Source organism: Daphnia pulicaria, chromosome 1 (genome assembly GCF_021234035.1).
Source record: "Daphnia pulicaria isolate SC F1-1A chromosome 1, SC_F0-13Bv2, whole genome shotgun sequence".
Classification (NCBI taxonomy): Eukaryota; Metazoa; Arthropoda; class Branchiopoda; order Diplostraca; family Daphniidae; genus Daphnia; species Daphnia pulicaria.
Window position 1 is genome coordinate 35,910,855 of NC_060913.1, and position 18,996 is coordinate 35,929,850.

Below are 18,996 nucleotides of genomic sequence, written 5' to 3' on the forward strand. Positions count from 1 at the left end.
CTATATATTTCCCTAAACATTGCTCGAACAACTAACTCTTCACTAACTTATTAACTAAAAATAACTAACTTATTATTTAACAAAGTTTTGAAAGTGACAAAATAATTACAATAAATCAATTATCATGTTAGTTATGGGTTATAGTTTATTGAAAAATATCTTTTTTACATACACACTATTTTAAACTTGAAATTTCACTGCGTAACTAAAGCTTAAATTTTAGAACTGTCTTGAAGAGCCAGCTTTTGTTTTTCCATGGAGCGTTAAACATTTTGAAAAGCAATGGCCTTAGTTTCACTGTTCTGTGAGCCACCACCTACCAAAAAAATTAGTTAACGTAAAGCTAGAATACCTGTCTTTGTCACACTTCGCATAGATTCAGCAACACTTGTGTTACCAATTAACATGCTGTGATATTTTCACTATTTTGTATCCGGTCTTCAAGACAATGAATTAAACATAGTCCTAGACCAATTACAAGCAATAATTAAGTTATAAATACGTAATTAAAACACAATTCTAGTTACCTATCTTGCAATACATTTCTGAAACTAAATCTATCGGTCATGACAGCTTTATCTTTTGCTGCTAGGGCAATAATGCACGCAAGATGTTCACTGGGACAATAAAACACTAATTAAAAGTTCAAATTCCTATTAATTTTCATAAAAAAGTCTTGTTTACTTTCAAACAAAATTCTAGCAGACTTTGTAAATTTCCTTATGAAACTAAACAGCATCTATTATTGTACGCAATGTCATGAAACGGCTTATCTTATTGGCTGCGATAAGCCCCGACCTCTAAGAAAATAAAAAATTCTATGCTTGAAAAATCTGATCTTATGATTCGAACTTATACTAAGTTCAGAAATAAAAGTAAGAAAATTTAAGCTAGAATACGTGTTTATTGAAAAGACGAACTTACATTTTTTCCTAGCTTACGTGAGAAAATTTTTTAAGAAATTTTAGTAAGTTTAAGACCAGAATTTAAGCCAAGGCTAGAATACGGCCCCTGTATGACAGTCTGTAAAAGTGTGACACTACAAACAATTTACAGACTCTCAGAAACAGATCTGTAACAGACCTAAAACAGAGTCTGTGTGCTACCTGGGTCTTCCTCTTTTTTCTATATCAGTGCTAACCACCTGTTCACCATCGATTGCACTCTTCAATTGGTCTTGTGCTCCTTTGTAAGTGTCTGCAAATAAATTAAAATAAGGATCAATTTCTAAAAAAAAGGAAGTCGTAAAGAAAGAAACTTAAAAAAAGGATGACTATCTCAAAAGGTTATTCATAAAGAAAGAAGCTTGCTAAATAAGGATAAATTTCTCAAAAAGTTTACGTAAAAAAATAAACTTGAAAAATATGGATAAATTTCTCAAAAAGTTTACGTAAAGAAATAAACTTGAAAAAGATGGATCCATTTCTCAAAAAGTTTATGTAAAGAAATAAACTTGAAAAATATGGCATTTCTCAAAAAGTTTACGTAAAGAAATAAACTTGGAAAATATGGATAAATTTCAAAAAAAAATTTTCGTAAAGAAAGAAACTTACCTAACTTAGCTATTATTGTTACATTCAATACCGTCCAATTTTCTTTATCAACAACAGCTCTCTTATTTGTTATCAAATTTACCAATGCAGTAACATTCTCTGCTACATCTTCATTTGGCCAATAACATGTGGATTTATTCCCCGTCTTCTTGATCCACTCCAAAGGGGCATATCAAGCTGACTCGTGTCAGCAGGTAAATGAAATTTGACTGTGGCAAAAGACTACGAGATGAATTAGTGAAAATTAAACAATGAAAAAATCAACTTATTACTTACGTTTGTTGTGGCAAGAGTTGAAGGCAAACCACGCTACTTTGATGCCATCACTTATCAGATAACTTTGGGAATTCGACCGGACACAGATTGTAAAAGATAGGGAATAAAGGCACACAAAACGACTTGGTAAAAGAGTAGCACCACCACGATATAACAGTTTCGTAACAATAAAACACTTATTCCAATTTTTAGTTGTGGCTCTCATAACGTTGTCTTCCATCTTTTGTTTCCATACCTCTGCTGCTATTTAAGCGTTGCCACCAGGTTGCCACATGCCAGATCGCGAGAATTAGTCTTCTCATAAGCGGGAAAATTGCAAAGTCGTTTATTGAAGAATAGGGAATGCCAAAGACTTTACATATGATTTCTGTTATGGGCCATGATTTTTGAGAGGATAAACTCAAAATTTTCACTGTATAAATGCCGAGTCGTGAAGATTGAAGGATAAAAAAATCAAATTTTTCACGAAGCACCGACATTAAAGTTTAGGCCTACAAACGATGAGACTACTACGACAAAACTTAAGTTGCCAAGTCTATTATTGCTGTTGTTTTTCATATATAATTTGTCATAAAAAAAGAAAAAAAAGTTTTTCTATGAATATACAATTTGCGACGAGCCAGTTATCTAATTTAAAAATTAAAGACCAATTAAAGGCGCTTATAATACCGTAACAATCGGTAAAATAAAGCACAGATTAAGACCGGAAAAAGCCATCTATTTGATGGCTTTTTTTGGTAATTCCCAATACCAAGTTTTCACTCACAGTAAAAAATACCCGAAGTCCCCAAAAAAAATAATTGGCCATTTTAAAGACGTGTTTTAAACAGGTTGTATTATGAAAGGGGAAGACCAGTATGCAATCGAGAATAAGCCGTCTTTCTCCGGGTGTTTTCAACGGTTTTGTGCTGACGTCTTTAGTCCCAAAATAAAACGCGGAGTGTTGTCTGGGGTGGATCTACATTCGGATTGGTCATCAGCCATTGATGTACTTTGTGTTCTGGTTCAAGTGTACTCTGATGAGCCAGTTCAGAGGAAGATGAACTGCAAATAATAACAGAACCACTGCCTTCTTCAATATCAGCTGCTGTTGTACTACAGTTTTCTCAGACTTCCCTTCTAAATTTAAGGGTAGTGATCTTGAAATTGGTTGACCATTTGCAGAACTACTCAACAAAGTATCTGGAAAACAAAACAAAAGGATAATTGTAAGTGCTTAAACTCAGGCACAATACAATATAATTATTGGCTAAAGGTTTACCAAAGAATTCAATTAGGAAGTCAGACAATAGCAATAACAATCTAAAGTCTAGTGAACTTGTTTATACCAATTTTCCATCCTCCCTCTCTACAAAAATCTTGTAAAAAGTGCTGCAGGGAAGAGGTAATTTTGCTCATCTTGGGATTTAGCTCTTTCAAGTCATCTTTGCAGACTATAGTTTGACACACGCCACACAAAAAGGTTGGTTCGCCAGTTGAGTTTCTTGGTAGCCCAGTAATGCAGCCTCGACAAAAGTAATGTCAACATTTTGCTTCCACTGGGTCAAGTAGCAAACTGGTGCTAGAATAATAAGAATAACATTATTAAACTTAAATGTAAACAGAAAACTTTTGTGGTGACATACCATTTGGAACATTCACTTAAATCACGAGTTTGTCCTATGAAGGTTCTCATTACCGACTCCTCTGCTTCACTCTTCATGTTAGAAACTGATTTTCTTACAAGATTTTCAACTGTTGGTAAACAAAACGAATAAAACATTTGAGGTTTCAATTTTTAATCAAACCCAGTGGAATATTTTTCTTAACTACCTGGATCCCTTACAAAATTCTGCTTACTTCCCTAACTCTTTTGGGCGCCAAAAACACACGTGATTGCCGACGCCATCTAGCGCCGACTAATCGCGTTGGTTGTTAAACTGTAGGCAGCGTAGGGTAAGGTACCCGAAGGGGATGTTAAGGGTATACTAGTTGGTATAGTAGTATTGGTATAGTTTTATAAAGGCAGAGCTATAGAATAGTTATAGAATAATAATAATATTCTGTTATAAAGGTAGGCCTATTATTAAGATTAATTAATAACACTAAAAAAAATGTATGCCCTTAGTTTCCGGAAGATGTAATATGCAGAAATCAAGAAAGAGATTAAAAGAATATTTCCGCATGTTTCTATCCAAACATTAAATAAAAATTCAATTAATAAAACCTAATATGATATGGCGCGGCGTAAAGGTAAGGCGTGACTTTGGTGCGGCGGAGGCTTCGCCCCGCCACCCCACGTCACACCGGATCTTGTTAAAATTCAATTTAAGTAACTACCTATCAGCACTTCTTTTACTGGAGATTGATAGCGTTCGGTGATAACATACAGTGACTTCTATTCTATCATACAATATTACTTCAACAGGATGATAATTTTGAAAAAAAAAAATATAAGACAGGCTAGAGATGGTCCAACAATCAAAGTCAGTACTCTACGCTTTTTCTTCAATCCTGGGTCATTCTGGTCATATTCAATAGAGACGATGCTGTCTCCTACGGGAGTATTAGAACTAAAAATGTTTCTCGTCATATTCTATAGAGACGCTGCTGTCCTAAAGGAGTTCCAGAACTAAAAGTGTTATTAATTACAATAAGTAGAATATCCGGCTGGATGCCTTATCATTTGTCTTGTTAACCTGTGACTATCTTCAATCGATGCTGTGGGTGTTCTAGTCGAATAAGCTTCAATATTCGATAGGCAAGCTACAGATAGCCCAACAATCTCATCATATTCAATAGAGACACTACTGCTTTCTACAGAAGTATCAGAACTAAAAATAAGAGTTAAAAAAGTTCGTGACTTATTGATTGTCAAATTACCTTCTAGCTTCTACTGGTTTCAGTGACTAATGTAGGTTTTTACACGTTCTCCCATAAGTCCGTTTAACTTATGAAAGCGTCAGCTGTGAAACGCCAGCTGGGAGTGGGAGATCCTGTTGAAATCGTTTGACACGATAATTAGAAAAATTATTATTGGAAAACAAATAACTAGAAATACCCAATCGTCTTTCAAATCTCTTAAACGCTGAGACCTTTTTTGCAGAACTAGGTAGTGAGTTCATAATTGAAGTAGGGAACTTGAAATATTTTGCTGTGTCAACAATGTGGATGTTTGGCCAAAACTAGTAAAGAAATGAATTTATTACATAGAATTGATCATGAATCCCTAAACTAGATGAGAACCCAAATAAACACAATGTAAGGCAGTTTAAAGAAATTGAAATAACTCGTCCTCACTTCTTTAACTGAAGATTGATTGTGTTTGTCAATAACAGCACACAGTGACATCTATCATTCAATGATCCTTTATCTAGATTATATTTTAGACATGAAAATAAACATACAATTAAAAAGAAGCACTGCTTTTCAAGCAGTAATATATGAAATAAATCACACTCACGTTTTTAACTTTAGAGTGATGGTGGAAATTAGTGCAGTCGTGCTGGTAACAAAGTCTAGTTAACAGCACTAGTCGATAAGATCCCAGGGACTTAAATGAAGGATTGGAGTTATTGCCCACACTATATGCAGCTACCTAGATGAGAACGAGATCGCAATGCAATAAACATATTGGTTTTGAAATAACTTGGACTCACTAAGATCGTTTAAGTCTCAAGAGTTTGTTTAAGTAATTATGATGGATTGATAAAGTGTTGTCAGCCGAGATGAGAACAAAAGACAACCATATGATGCAGTTGAAAAAAGAATAGAAATAACTCACACTCACCTAAAATGGAGATTGATGGTGTTTTTTTGAAAACACCCAGTGAACGACTTATAGTTCTATCGTTGAATCATGAATATTTCTCCATATAGATGATAACTTAATACAAAAAAGTACCATACAATTCAAATCGAGCATTACTTAGTGATTACGAAATAATAACACTCACGTTTTGAACTCTTACCGACATAGAACACAGCACTAATACTTTGACTACAATTTTATTTTATCATACGGGCTTCAAGTCGATTGCCACATAACGTTTATATCCCTGTCACAAAAGTGTCACTTGTCTCTGTATTATCGTCTGCTGTAACAGCTATTGAAATTCTGTCAAAAAGTACCAAGAACTCCGTTTGATCAAATGCCTGAATCGATTACAGCCAAATTTTCAGAATGGATGTAAAAAATTGTAAGCTACCGATTACTGCCATTGAAATGCAATAAAATTGTTGATTACAATCAATAATTGCCAAAAACTAGTGCATCCATCTATGTAGTGTTACAATAACTGCAAAAAGCCATCTGTGTAGTGTTACGAGAACTGAGGGTGCCCAATGTAAACCATACTGCAAACGAAACTTTGACCAGTAACCCTTCGGGTAATTAAACAAAGCGGGAAAAAAACAAAATAGGTGGGAATGAAAATAAAAATAAAGGAATAATGTCATGAAAATAAAGGAATAATGTCATGAAAATCTGTATACGGAAATAAAAGGCTTTGAATTGGATTGATCCAAACGAAAATAAAATATCGTTGGGTAAAACATCAAAACTTTTGTTTATTAAAATTTTATTTTTTCATTTTTAAGTAAGTGTTGTGAAGGAGTCAAAAGCTATTCAAGAAATTTGTTGAAATCGCGGGTATCACTTCGATTTGCTAGATTGGTCAGAGCTTGATGATGATGTCATTGAGGAAAGCGATTCATTTTTCTTTGTTCCAATATCGGGTCGCGGTTAATTTGATTCCAAGGCTGCTCTACGCCGGTGCCAAAGACAACGTAGAATAAATTCGTAGCAGCGTAAATACCTGCCGAGAGGAAGAACACTGTTTGCCATTGATCTAACGATCCCTGTAGGAACCAAAAAAATTGTTTAATATTCAAAATAAATTTCTAGATAACATATTGGTTATGAAGGTTGAAGCTATTACCGACTCAGTCACGATAAGATTGACTATATAGGGTGCCAGAAATCCACAAATGTTTGCCACGCAGCTAGTAACGCCCATCATTGTGCCGGCAAAATTGGAAGCAATATCGATGTGATTAGCCTGCAAGCGTTAGTATTTCGTTTTAGAAAAAATAATCATGATTTATGTGCAGAATGAAGCTCATACCAAAAATCCGGAATAAATGGCTCCGTTAAATCCGCATGACACGGTGAGCTGAAAAATAAAAATAAAATTTACTGCCTAGATACTTAATTGCTATGTTAACTTAAGTTACCAAAGTGATAGTGGCGACTCGGTCGCAGCCTGTATAGCTCACTCCAATAAGTCCGAAAGCGGGTAACAAGAGTCCTGTAATAAAACAGACGTATTAGTTGGCTCGCGATGTAATAATAATATAAATTGGATACGTAAAGTTAATCAAAACTCTAGAAATATAATTATGTTACCGATGGTAGTGAAGACCTTCCTAGTGTAGGTGGTGTTTAATATCTTGTTTTTCCTGATCGCGTCAGCGGTCACACTGAAGGCGATCGAAAAGACCCACATGGCTAAATATGGAAGGGCCGATAGCGCTCCATTCTATCGAAAAATTTGGCAACATTGAATCGCGATGAATTTAATTTTTTTTAACAGGATGGTTTAAAATGTTATCGTACGGCTTTCAAGTCGAAATGCAAGACTGTCTTCATGTAGGTAGGCAATTCAGTGAGCAACATGCAAAAGCCCCAGCTGTGTCCCAAATGAGCCACCAAAATAGCCCACAGATGTATAGAAGTCAAAATGGTTTTCCAGGGAGTCTCTGACATCTAACAGTTAACTTAATTAAGATTCCGGACATCATAAAAAAATGGATTGACAGACCTGAATTGGCTTCTTAATCCCCGTAGAAGCGAGAATGTAACGTTTCTCGTCCTCGGCAATTCGTGGATGGACAGACGGACTATCGAAAACCAAGAAAACCCAGAAGGTGAACCAAATAACTCCAATGATGCCGGGAACGTAAAAAGCCAAAGGCCAGCCATTGTCAAACTCGAGAGAACACAACCAACCCGATAAGGGCATAATAATCACAGTCCCAAACGTAGTTCCTATTTGTGACCACAAATTAAAATGATTTATTAAATCATCAAATTACGCTAATAGCCTGCGTCACATCCTTTTGCATTTACCTGCCAAAACGAAGGCGCCAATAGTCGTCCTCTCAAAAGTAGGAACCCATTTGGAAATCATACTGTTGGCCGCAGGAAACGACACTCCCTTGAAGCAAACATGCCAGTTGTTGAGTCAAAAGTTTTGATATTAATATTTCGCGTGACTTGAATGATACCTCAGCCAGTCCGGTTAAAACTCGCATAACTATAACTGCATTGGCTCCACCTTGTCGTGCAGCCAGTGGGGTCAGCACGCAGAAAAAATCTGTCAGTAGGATGCCAAGACCCAACACGTATTTGCCGCCGTATTTCTCGGCCAATATTCCACCGGGAATTTGCGTCACCATGAGGCCCCAGAAAAATGCCCCCAGAATCAGCGCTTGGGTTTCACCATCCCAATCGAATTCGCCGTTGCTCTGTTGGACATTTGGTTCAAAAACAAATGATGAGAAATATTAATAACTAATCGAATTGATTGAGTACATACGATTATACGTACTTCACTGCTTCCGGAGTCTTCGTCGTACTTGCAGTGTTCGGTACTGTTACTCGTGCTCGTACCTCCGCTTCTGCCGAAGAAGGACGTGGCGTTGTCGACGGGCGGAGTTCTTACCATGTCGACGATGGCCACTGACAAATTGATTCGCATCATATAAACCGATGCCAAACCAAGAAAACCCATAAAAGCGAAAACATGGCGAGATCAAAAAAAATCTGAGTGATAAGTAGATTCAAATAAACTATTACAGCATTAAATAAAGAATGCATTGGAGCCTATATTTAGCAATAACCTTGAATTATACGACTGACCTTTAGGTTTGTCGACTATCTGGCTATCACCATTTTCAAGCGAGTGGCCATGCTGTATGGCGTCTTGAACCTACGCACAATTCGGCATGGCAATCAAATTTATTTCCAATAGACTTATACGCTTAAGGTATATTGCGTATGTTGGTGATTGCGCAAAATTTTATTTTTCCCTTTTATACCGCGGACTCAATGGCGCCTTCCTGGACGCTCTTTGTGGCCTTATCTAAGGGTTGTTGGTGGTCATTAGTGGCAATGACGAAGATTGCGTCTGACGGTAGCGGTTGTTTGCTCTCCTTTTCATCCTCGTTGACTTTACTTGGCGTGTCTGTCATGTTATTGTTGTGACTAGTATTGGGACAGATAAAAACAAATTCTTTCTATCAGGGTAAATCCATTTACATCTATGATAAGAGGATTATAAGGTGTCACGTGTACAGTCTACGCCAGTCCATGGTCATTTTTATAGACTGCAATAAAATTATTTTTCGTTCAAACATAAACTCGTGATCATAAATTTGAGATACAATTTAGTAGCATTAACGAAAATTGATAGTTTGTTTGAATGTTTAAAAATAAAATTTATCTTTATTTAATATAATAGGACAAAATCAATTGCAAATTTTATTTTAATGAGATAATTTTTTTGCGTAAAAATTCAAATAAAACAATTAAAAAAACAAGAATTCAGTTGTTATTAGACTTACTCTTTTACCTGCAATTAAATAGGTCTTAATTGTTTTCTTACAAGGACAGACACTTTGACAGGTTGACATCTAGCAACGCTATAATTGATCTGCCTTTCATCGACTTGAATTCGAGTTGTGTTGAGCTATTCAGATCATGGATAAATTACATATATCGTTATCGTAACAAATCACCGCCTAGTTTATGAGCTTATCTTATGATTGTCTGACAGTGTAAAATACGTTGGTTTGTTGACCAAAAAATAATCTTGCATCCTGGATTACTGAATATAATGAGAGGTACGATTCATTTTTAACACTGAGTCCACCACTCAATGAGGCCAAAATCGGGGGTTTTGGGGGTTTACAATTTTCGGAAAAGGGTGACGAAGGCATCGCAGTCAGTCCCCGTATAAATCATTTTGTGCAGAATTTTACGGAAAATACAATGGTGAAATCCATAATGTTCTAGCTAGCATAGTTAATAAGTTATTAAATGAAAACTAAGGGACCCCCCCTGAAATTGTAGCGTTTTTACTGATTTTTGACATCAGTTTTTGGGCAAACCAGACCTTTAATAAAAAATCTAATTTTTTAGAATGAAAGATTTCCCCCCCTCTAGAAACATCTCGCCCCGTTTTTATTTTGAACGGTTATTAGCAGAGATATTGGCAATTGAAAATCTTGAAAATTTTTCGTCATTTTCTGAAGATTTTCGCCATTGACAGACGTCATTTCACCACGCCATCTCGCGGCCGATTTTCAAAAAAGCAAGGGAGATCTATTCTTCTGGCCATTAATTTTTGATTGATTGAATGATTGAATAATTGAGAAAAGAATGGAATCGATGTAAAAAGCTGGGCTTGGTTGACTATCGATAGTTGGAGTTCGAAAAAAAAAATCCGTAAAAATAAAGCATTTTGGACTGGCTTAGCCCCGTTAAATGAGTCGTGAAGTAGTAAGCGACGGAAGATCTACATTTCCCATCCAATCCAACGACGTAGAACACTAATATTTGAGTAGCAAGAAGTTGATGATCTGTTTCTCGACTTGATTGTTTATCATCAGGAAAATCTGTGAATCCCAAATATTTCTTTAATTGGGGATCGTAGCATAACGCCTTCTTAATGGACATCTCATCCACACTCAAAGTTACATCTTTCCCGTGTTTTCCGTCTGCGATGTCTTTTTGTATTTGGGATAATGCGTTTCTTAAAATTCCGGAATTACAACCAACTGGCGCAAGGTAGCGCCGAAGACTCCGGATAGATGGCAAGGTAAAAACCGATCTAGTTTTTTTCATATGCGGTGTTGGAATAATAACTTAGGTTTATTGCCAGGTCACAGATGAACTTCGAGTATCTGCGTTTCTCCTTTTTCTTTCCAGAATTTAACTTCTCGTTAACATAGAGTTGGTAAGCGGTTTCGGACAGGTTGGTTTTCTTGATAGTGTTTTTGTTAGCTTTCTTAAGATCTTCACATTGCATTTTTGACTTCTTCAACTGCTGCTTCAATATTTAAATTTTACCCTCTTTGACGTTTAGTTCAATGTGGCTCTAGCGCTCACGGGATGCCATTGCGGCCAATTTTCTCTTTTTACCAACATTCACTTGCTTGACGTAGTCTATTTCACAATGTGCTTCGCATCTAGTTCACGAATTTCTCTCTTTAGACGGTCTATGTGCTCTTCGTATTCCTGCCTTATACGATTGTTTTCTTCTGTAAGTCTGTTTATGTCATCAATACAGCTATTTCTGTTCGGCGAAAAGTAATCTCTGTCATGTAATGAAGCTTTTTCTGTTGAGTTGATGAAACTCGCAGCACCGTCCACAGCTTCATCAAATTCATAATCTTTTTCAATTGGACTGGTACACTTCCTAGGTGGTGTTTCGGGTATTTCACAGTTTTTATCTAATATTGCTCTTTTAATTGGAGTCGTAGATTCAGTGATGAGTTGCCTCCGAACAGAGTGAGAAGAGACCGAGGGGGATGTGTTATGTTGACTGTGAGATTCTGTAACCTTGACTGGTGTGTCGAAATTAACGATTTCTAAATCGTCTAGAGGTTCCGCTGCTTCGGGGTTTGCGTCCAGATCAATAGGATTAAGTATGCTGTTTCTTAATCTATTCGATTTGCGCCGAGGTGTCCATGTCATCAAAGACGGATCAAAATGAAGTGAACACAACACAGAATGTTTGGATGGCTTGAAACCAGGCACACAATATTTCAGCCATATAGCAAGTCGCAAAGCGTCACTTGGAAAAGTATGGAATGAAACTGATTTGTCACTTCTCTTTGATTGTCACTTAACAGCACTACAATTTGGAGCCATTATGACTTTGTGAATACAGAGCGAATATGAAACATAACTTCTTGAGCTACGGAGCACAACTGGTAACTGAAGCTGTCTATTTCACAAGGTTTTCTTCGTTAAAAAGTACACCAGGGACCTGTGGGAAATAACCCCTCGATTCCTCGAATTGGCTTCACATAAACTCCGTGAATTATGAGTCACATGGTCTACTCTGCCTATACCAGAGCGAGTCCTTATCCGGCTATTCCTCACGAAATTCAAATCATCCGCCTTACACATTTTGAGAATTCGTCCGCTAAAGATGAAGGGAGGGCATTAGCCGCTAGATGGCGCGCCGAAAAGTGTCATTCCCTAATGTGTGTCCCATCTCCTTATCTCTGGTTCAAGCTTGAACAAACACTCAAAAAGACAATATTCAATGGAATTTGAGAATTCTTTTTCGAAACATAATTCCATAGCGACGAAATTGGCTACGCCTGACATCCAAGAAGCATTGCGCTTGATGAAATCTACCGTTTTTGGGATAGAGCAATTCGAAGTTTTATTGGATCCAGAACTGTTAGTATACATGTCATCAATTATTTTTATTTTTTATAACAATTCAACAGCTAACGATTCTTTTATTTCCCTACCTAAATTTGCACCTTCGCAGAATGGAAACCAACAAACACGAAACATCTACTTTTAGAGTAAAATACCAGAGAAGGTTATTCTCAGTTGTTACCCTCGAATACATTGTGTCTTTCTCTCCTGATTATCATAGGAGGTAAATGAGATTCAGAAGCCAAAGACTAGTTTTCATTTTGACACGTAGAATTATATTTGGAATTTGGACGAATATACTTATATGTCCGACTCCTCTACTTTAAATGTTGCTAATTTTTTAATGTTTTCCTCCTTCAGGACCTCCGCACGAAAACCATGCATGCCAAAGTCTGATGCTGTAGAGGTACATCCGATTCATCTTTTTGCCCAGCCTGTCGAAGAAGTGGATAGCTTGAAGGACGTAACGAAAGGTAGGTAGCCGGGGCAGCGGCTCGAAGGGCTCGCACAACCCAGTCGGAGGAAAAGGACGAGCTCCAACTCTGCTGGACCGGCTTGGACGAATCAGAAGACGAAGACTCCAGCTCGACAGACGAGGACAAACGCAGATTCTACCGGGATTTGGAGCGGAATCCAGCATTCGCCGCAGCTTACGCCAGAAACGAAGAGGCAAGAGCAGCACGTCTCCACTTCAATGCTCGACCAGGACCAGGAGGTACACCAGGGGGAGAGAAACGAGGTTGGCGAACGAGTAATTGCCAACATTGTATTCTTAGGTTATGGCAGCAAAAAAACTGCTAAATACAATTGGTAAAAACTAAAATGCATTCTTAGAACGGATCGTTACTCTTCGACTGCATGTGAATAGGTTTATCTGTGTGTCAACCGATAGGGCACTTACTGATGTAACTGTTTTTACTTGTTAAAGGTATTAGTGTTCATGTACACGAACATCCTGCAAACATTTTAAAAAGATAAAAATAAAGAATTGGCAGGTGCGAAAGCAAAAAATATAGAGCTGCAAAGGAAAAAGGGAGATTTTACTACATTTTTCAGGAGTGGCAGCTTTACTACTAAAACCGCATATAATTAGATGGTCTTTAGCTCTCGTCATTGCAACGTAGAGTAGTCTTACATAAATTAACTACTATTATCATAAATGTTAATAAATACCAATTATTTAATTTTCTTTCACAAAACTCAAATAAACCAAAATAATAAAAAATAAAAAATAATGCGTTCTTTAGATAAGAATAAAGATTTATTAATTCTAAAAAATGCAAAGGCCGAAAATAAAGAAAAATATAAAATTTTTTTTTTAATTGTAAAAATAATGAAAGTTGAAATCAAAGAGTTATTTGATCTTTCTGAAATTCCTGAAAGAATTGAGATTTACGATAATAAAAATTTAAGCTTGGATCTCAGTTATTTTTATATAGTTTTAGCTATATTCGTTATAGTGTATCATTATTTAAGGTAAGAAGAAAGGCTTGTTTATTATTTTTCCATACATTTAATATTTTTAGTAACTTCTGTATCAATATTGAAGTTATTTTTCTAATAAATTTTAATTAGTAATTAAATAGCTTTTTTAGCGAAAATTTATAAGATTTTTTAGGAATAGTTATTCATATTTCAAAAAAATCTTGAACAATACGCCCTTCATAAAATAACGGTACGATTATATATTGAGCCATATTTAGATTTTATCATTAAAGATAAAGACTTATTACGTGAAATTTAGGGAATATATAATGAGAATAGAACCCGACTCTAAAAAATTATATCAGCATAAAATTTCTTTATTGGAGATTGAATCCGCAATAAAAGAACAAAATAAAGATTATGGAATCAAATTAGATTTTTAGAAAATTTTATTTATTCTATTACTTATTTCATTTACAAAATTTGGAAAATCAGATTCTTGTAATTCTTTCTTATAACTATCGTTTGCTAAAATTTAAGAATTTAGGACTAACATTCCAAGGAGCGGTAGAACATAATTTTAAAGAGAAAACCCAGAGGAGTTGATTAACAATAGCATGATGCAAGATGTGTTTACTCAATGCGATATTAATGTTGAGGCTTTACTTGACTTAATTCACCTTTAACCCATTCATATAAAGATTTTTAAAAAATTGGATTAACTATTTCTTCAAAAATCTTTTTTAAAAATAGGATTAACTATTTCTTCAAAAATCTTATTAATTTTCGTTAAAAAATCTCTTTAATTATCCATTAAAACTATTTCGTTAACAGTGCCTTGGCCTGATCTTTTAACAAATCAGACACATTATTCGAAATTTGATTTTGCACGTGTCATTGCTTAGCTCCTAATTAAATTAATTTATACCATACGATAGAAAATATTTTTTAAATATTATATCCGTGAAAAAACGAAGAGCTCCAAAAGACGAAGAGCTGAGGGCGCTCTAAAGGAAAATGGATGATTTGTGTCTAAGATGTTAGAGGGGGGTGTAGATTTGAGTGTGTGAGTTACAGGAAGTGTTGAACAATTTGTTTTTAAAATTGAAAAGAATTGTCCTGGTTGGTACACGCTTCATTTTCTTTTCTTTCATTGTGCCAGTGTGATGCACCATCAAACGAATGTTATTTATCGTATAAAGACCCACGAAGTTTGAATCGCCATATCAAGGATAAAAATCGTAATATCAATCCGGCAATCATCAATCCCGTTGCAGAAATTATGCTTTCTAAAAAAATTTCGTCCCGGAAGGTCCCCACAAAATTTCCTTCCTCAAAATCTTCTCCCAGCAAGATTTTTTAAAATAATTTTTTATAACATTAAGTCACGCAGCAGGTATAGTGAAAATTACTAACCAATCTTATTTGTCCCTCCGCAGATCTGAACGAGTTTCTATCTAACCCATCTAACGGCTCATCCATTGAACCGTCCAGAGAAATCTGGTAGAGAATTGTCCCTGATAATTCTACATACTATAATTTTCATTGTAGTCTAGGATCATTGATGACAATTCCAACGAACCATTGAGGGATCTTAGTCACAAATTTTGAACGAAAGTTAGGTGAATTACAAATTAAAGAGTTCGCTCTCATAAAAATGAAAATGTTCCTTTTGAAAAAATGAGCTTATTAAATGAGAAATTAAGGCGAGAGAAAGCGAGAGACAGCGACCTGTCGATGAGAGAGTGGGTCGTGTTCTGCCGATTCTAGAACAAAGAAAGAGGGGTGTTGAAATTCGGGATTGAGAGAAGACAACAAATAAATTAGGGGGTGCAACATTGCCACATAAATTTGGGAGAAAAATGAGAATATAGGGATATACGACATATTTTTTTACATTTGTTTCTATCTGTCAACTGAGCCGTCGTTGAAACTTATCATCTGCTAGAGAGCCTCAGGCATTTGCCTCACTTTGTCTTGGTGGGTTTTGGATGGAGGTGGGTGGTGAGAGTATTTGATTGGTCAGTTTGGATGGTCAGACAAAACGGGAGGCAATGCCTGAAGCTCTCTAGCAGATGATAAGTTCCTGCATCAATTTTAACTTAAATTTTTTTCAAATCAAATATGATCATTTTTTTCACTTTTTAAATTTCTCGCCACCAAGAGGCGCAACCTACGATTTTGTCGCTCTTGGTCTTAAAAAATAGTTGTTTTCTTATCGCAACATGTTCTGATAGATAATTCAGCCAATCAACGCATTTCAATATGCTAAAAAAAATTTATGAACATACAGTCAAGCGGACTTTTAAAAAATTCAAACAGTCGCGCCAGGCGAACGTGCCAATTTTTTTGAAAATCACTCTAGGAAATCTTTTTATTATTTCAATTAATTTAATTATAATTAATATTATTCAATTAATTTTTATTATTATGCAATCAAATCGTGAGATGGTCGCCACAGGTTTTGGTCGTTTACATATGGAATCACCCATAGGTTTTTTTTTTGCGTAAACCTTAAAAACGCGCAAGTGTAGCCTACACTTAAGCTTCACGTATAGAAACGTGCAGCCGCGACTATATATGAGTCTTTCGCCCGTACCTTTACTACAACTATATTTCTGATAAAAATAATTTTTTTTCTAGAATTATTGAATTCACTTAAGGTGATGTAAATTTCTTGCATTTTATGGAAAGAATGTATACTTCAATATTTATCACATAATCAATTATATATCCATAATTCGATGTGCTAATTTCTTTTGGAGTAATAGCCTTTATTTTTATTTGAGTCCAAGGAACTCTTCTTTGTATTTTTAATAAGTTTTCTATACAAAACGACGTTTAATTCACAATATTTCCATAGCTTTATTCTGAAATTGATTTGATATTCCCTCAGGCAACCAACAGATTTCGCCAAAATATGCTAGAGTTGGAGCCAATTATTGTGGCTGCTGCACATTTAATGAAGAACATACAAATCGACACATTGCTCAAAGCTCCCCGCTTTGATAAAATCAAGGAAGATTTCAGTAAAAGCAGAATTTACTCATTCTTAAATTAAACCAAACTAATTTCAGTAATTTTTTCCTTTACAAACACTCAGTCACGAGCAGCTTGCGAGTTTCTCATTTTAGTTACCTGGAACGGATAAGAGCGTAGTCATTTTTTATACTACAGAGAGGTGCGACACTGAATATTTTCCTCTTTCTGTGCTCTTTTCTGTTGTCTCTTAACTGTTATTATTTTTTTAAATAGAAATATGCCGACCGTACGCAATCGATTGCTTTCAAAGTGTAAGAAATGCATCAGCTCACTCTTTCTTGGAAAAATATCCTCTCCTCCTCTTTCTTGAAACAAGTCATTTCCTTTCCATCCTTTCATTACGCTCACCTTGCGTTGGTGATCGCGTTGACTTTGTTTGTCGTATAAAACCCCATCAATTGCAGTACTTTCTTTAGTCAACGCTGGGCTGTTCACCCAGTCTAGTGTTGATTCACCCTTTCGCGAGTCAAGTGTCAGGCCGTTTATTCGACCTGCTACTGGCCTGCTCGTTCCCCGTTTTTTAACTTGTCGTATTTGTGTCTTTCTTGTGCTTGACGCTGGCTATACTGCTCCGGCTGTGTGAATGCCTCCAACCTTTTGAGGCATATATCGTCTTGTTATTTAAATTATGTTGACGTTGTACGGGAATATACCATCGAACGAAGACTGCAGCTTCCCTGTGAGAAAGGTTCTCACAATAGATATACAAACATCCCCATTTATCTTCAGCCATGGAAAAGCACTGCATCTCGCCATCGATAAGCAACATTGGTTACAGATAGAAGGACCCGCATCAGATGCGGTTCTAATTTTGCTCGCTGCTTATTACCACGTTTTGGATCACATTTGTGACATAATACACACAGATGTTTAGGGCCCATCACAAGCCTTGGTGGTACTAAATATTTCATGTTATTTAAGGACGACTTTACCGACACTTAACCGCATATTTTACCATAAAATATGATTTTATGAAAAAATGAAACATCCCAAACGAGCGTACCCTTTTTCGCCTCTACGAAGCCATGGTCCTCGACCAAATTGAAAATAAAATTCGTGTACTCTGGAGTTATGGTGGTGGAGAATATTTTGGAAAAAAGTTTAAAGATTACCTTGAAACTAAAGGAATTAGACATGAAAGCAGTATAATCCAGCCCAAAATGATGTTTATTGGTCGACAAAAGACGATAAGGGAATAATATTGAAGAAAAATGGGGGGGGGGTCGATCATAAAGATGCCAAGTCGCCACACACAGGGGAAACATTTCCAACAACCGTATGAGCATCTCCGATTCAACGGGTACTTTTCAAACGCCAACATAACCCTTTTCTGTTACAGTTCAGCCTTCAACTTCAATGTGTAACATTGTGCAGCCAGTAAGCTGTGGAATGAGTGCCTCAAAACGACTCCTCAGTAAACGTGTAGGTTCCGAGCCTTTAAATAGCGATAGTATTTTGCATAAATATGCCCGTTCGAACAGTGTGACAGGAATTGTCGAAGAAGTAACCAAGTGCGACATCAATATTAAAAACATTAGACTGGAGACACCGTTAACTGTTGAACTGCCAAGCACTCTGCCTGCCGTGTCGTCGCCTTGTCCAACTAGGAGCCGAAGTAAATTAACGCGATAATCAAGCCAATCCACCCTGTGGTTGACCACTTTCATGTCGAAATGGCACTGTCGACACCTGCAGCTGCCCAGTCGATATCATAAGTCATCGTAAGGGCGGAAAACAGCAAAAAAAAATTTACTTTATTCTCTCTAAAATAATCCCAAAAGACGGACGCAAGCCATCACGGCTTAGCCGTGGTGGCGAATAAAAGAAAATTAAGGTGGATGTAACTTGGTTTAAAGCAATTGGAGGGTGGAAGTGAAGAATAGAAATAAGAAAATGTGAGGAAACGGGAGAAGAAAACATAGGAAATATCAAGTGCTACCTGGGAAATACAGTTCTGCCGGAGAGTTCGAGATGTCATCTCGCAGGAAAGTAAAAAAAAATTAAAAAACGGGAAGGGAATACAAGTAAAGCAATACTTTTCAACCGCCGGAAAACGAGAGACCCACCCTAGTGACGAATCCCCACTCCGGCGGTTTCATCCAAAGCACCGGAACGACCTGATTCATTCTGATGATTCAGTAAGTCGGTTTTGACCCCTAGATTTCTCCTCAGTAGAGAGATGCACCACCAACAAATTACCCATTTGATATCGACATCTTCCATTGTTCTCATCGATTCCCTTAGAGACATTACCCTGTC

General features: G+C 36.4%; 1 protein-coding gene and 3 long non-coding RNA genes across 9 annotated transcripts; 1 reads left to right on the forward strand and 3 right to left on the reverse strand.

Moving 5' to 3' along the window:
- Nucleotides 1-816: 816 nt before the first annotated feature.
- Nucleotides 817-14,645, forward strand: LOC124312407. Its single transcript, XR_006910493.1, has 3 exons — nucleotides 817-1,013; nucleotides 3,755-3,759; nucleotides 14,634-14,645. It is a non-coding gene; the product is annotated as an uncharacterized LOC124312407 (long non-coding RNA).
- On the reverse strand, nucleotides 2,655-3,922 carry LOC124312283. Its single transcript, XR_006910462.1, has 3 exons — nucleotides 3,455-3,922; nucleotides 3,158-3,390; nucleotides 2,655-3,011 (listed from the first exon to the last, which is right to left on the reverse strand). It is a non-coding gene; the product is annotated as an uncharacterized LOC124312283 (long non-coding RNA).
- On the reverse strand, nucleotides 4,391-6,052 carry LOC124312247. Of its 5 annotated transcripts, none has more exons than XR_006910454.1 (8): nucleotides 5,780-6,052; nucleotides 5,599-5,694; nucleotides 5,272-5,406; nucleotides 5,109-5,181; nucleotides 4,870-4,993; nucleotides 4,692-4,804; nucleotides 4,508-4,642; nucleotides 4,391-4,440 (listed from the first exon to the last, which is right to left on the reverse strand). It is a non-coding gene; the product is annotated as an uncharacterized LOC124312247 (long non-coding RNA). The 5 variants fall into 5 exon arrangements; XR_006910457.1 differs by having other exon boundaries at nucleotides 4,508-4,625; nucleotides 5,765-6,052; XR_006910455.1 differs by having other exon boundaries at nucleotides 4,391-4,423; nucleotides 5,765-6,052.
- Nucleotides 6,358-9,549, reverse strand: LOC124311575 (putative inorganic phosphate cotransporter). 2 transcript variants are annotated; one of them, XM_046776089.1, is made up of 13 exons: nucleotides 9,443-9,549; nucleotides 8,910-9,075; nucleotides 8,731-8,800; nucleotides 8,420-8,634; nucleotides 8,097-8,336; nucleotides 7,939-8,026; nucleotides 7,631-7,857; nucleotides 7,426-7,575; nucleotides 7,216-7,348; nucleotides 7,044-7,117; nucleotides 6,935-6,982; nucleotides 6,749-6,868; nucleotides 6,358-6,668 (listed from the first exon to the last, which is right to left on the reverse strand). In XM_046776089.1, exons 4-13 carry the CDS (start codon nucleotides 8,600-8,602, stop codon nucleotides 6,504-6,506), a joined length of 1,428 nt encoding a protein of 475 aa, XP_046632045.1. In that variant the 5' UTR covers nucleotides 8,603-8,634; nucleotides 8,731-8,800; nucleotides 8,910-9,075; nucleotides 9,443-9,549; the 3' UTR covers nucleotides 6,358-6,503. The 2 variants fall into 2 exon arrangements, with proteins under 2 accessions (XP_046632045.1, XP_046632044.1); XM_046776088.1 differs by having other exon boundaries at nucleotides 9,435-9,545.
- Nucleotides 14,646-18,996: the final 4,351 nt, after the last annotated feature.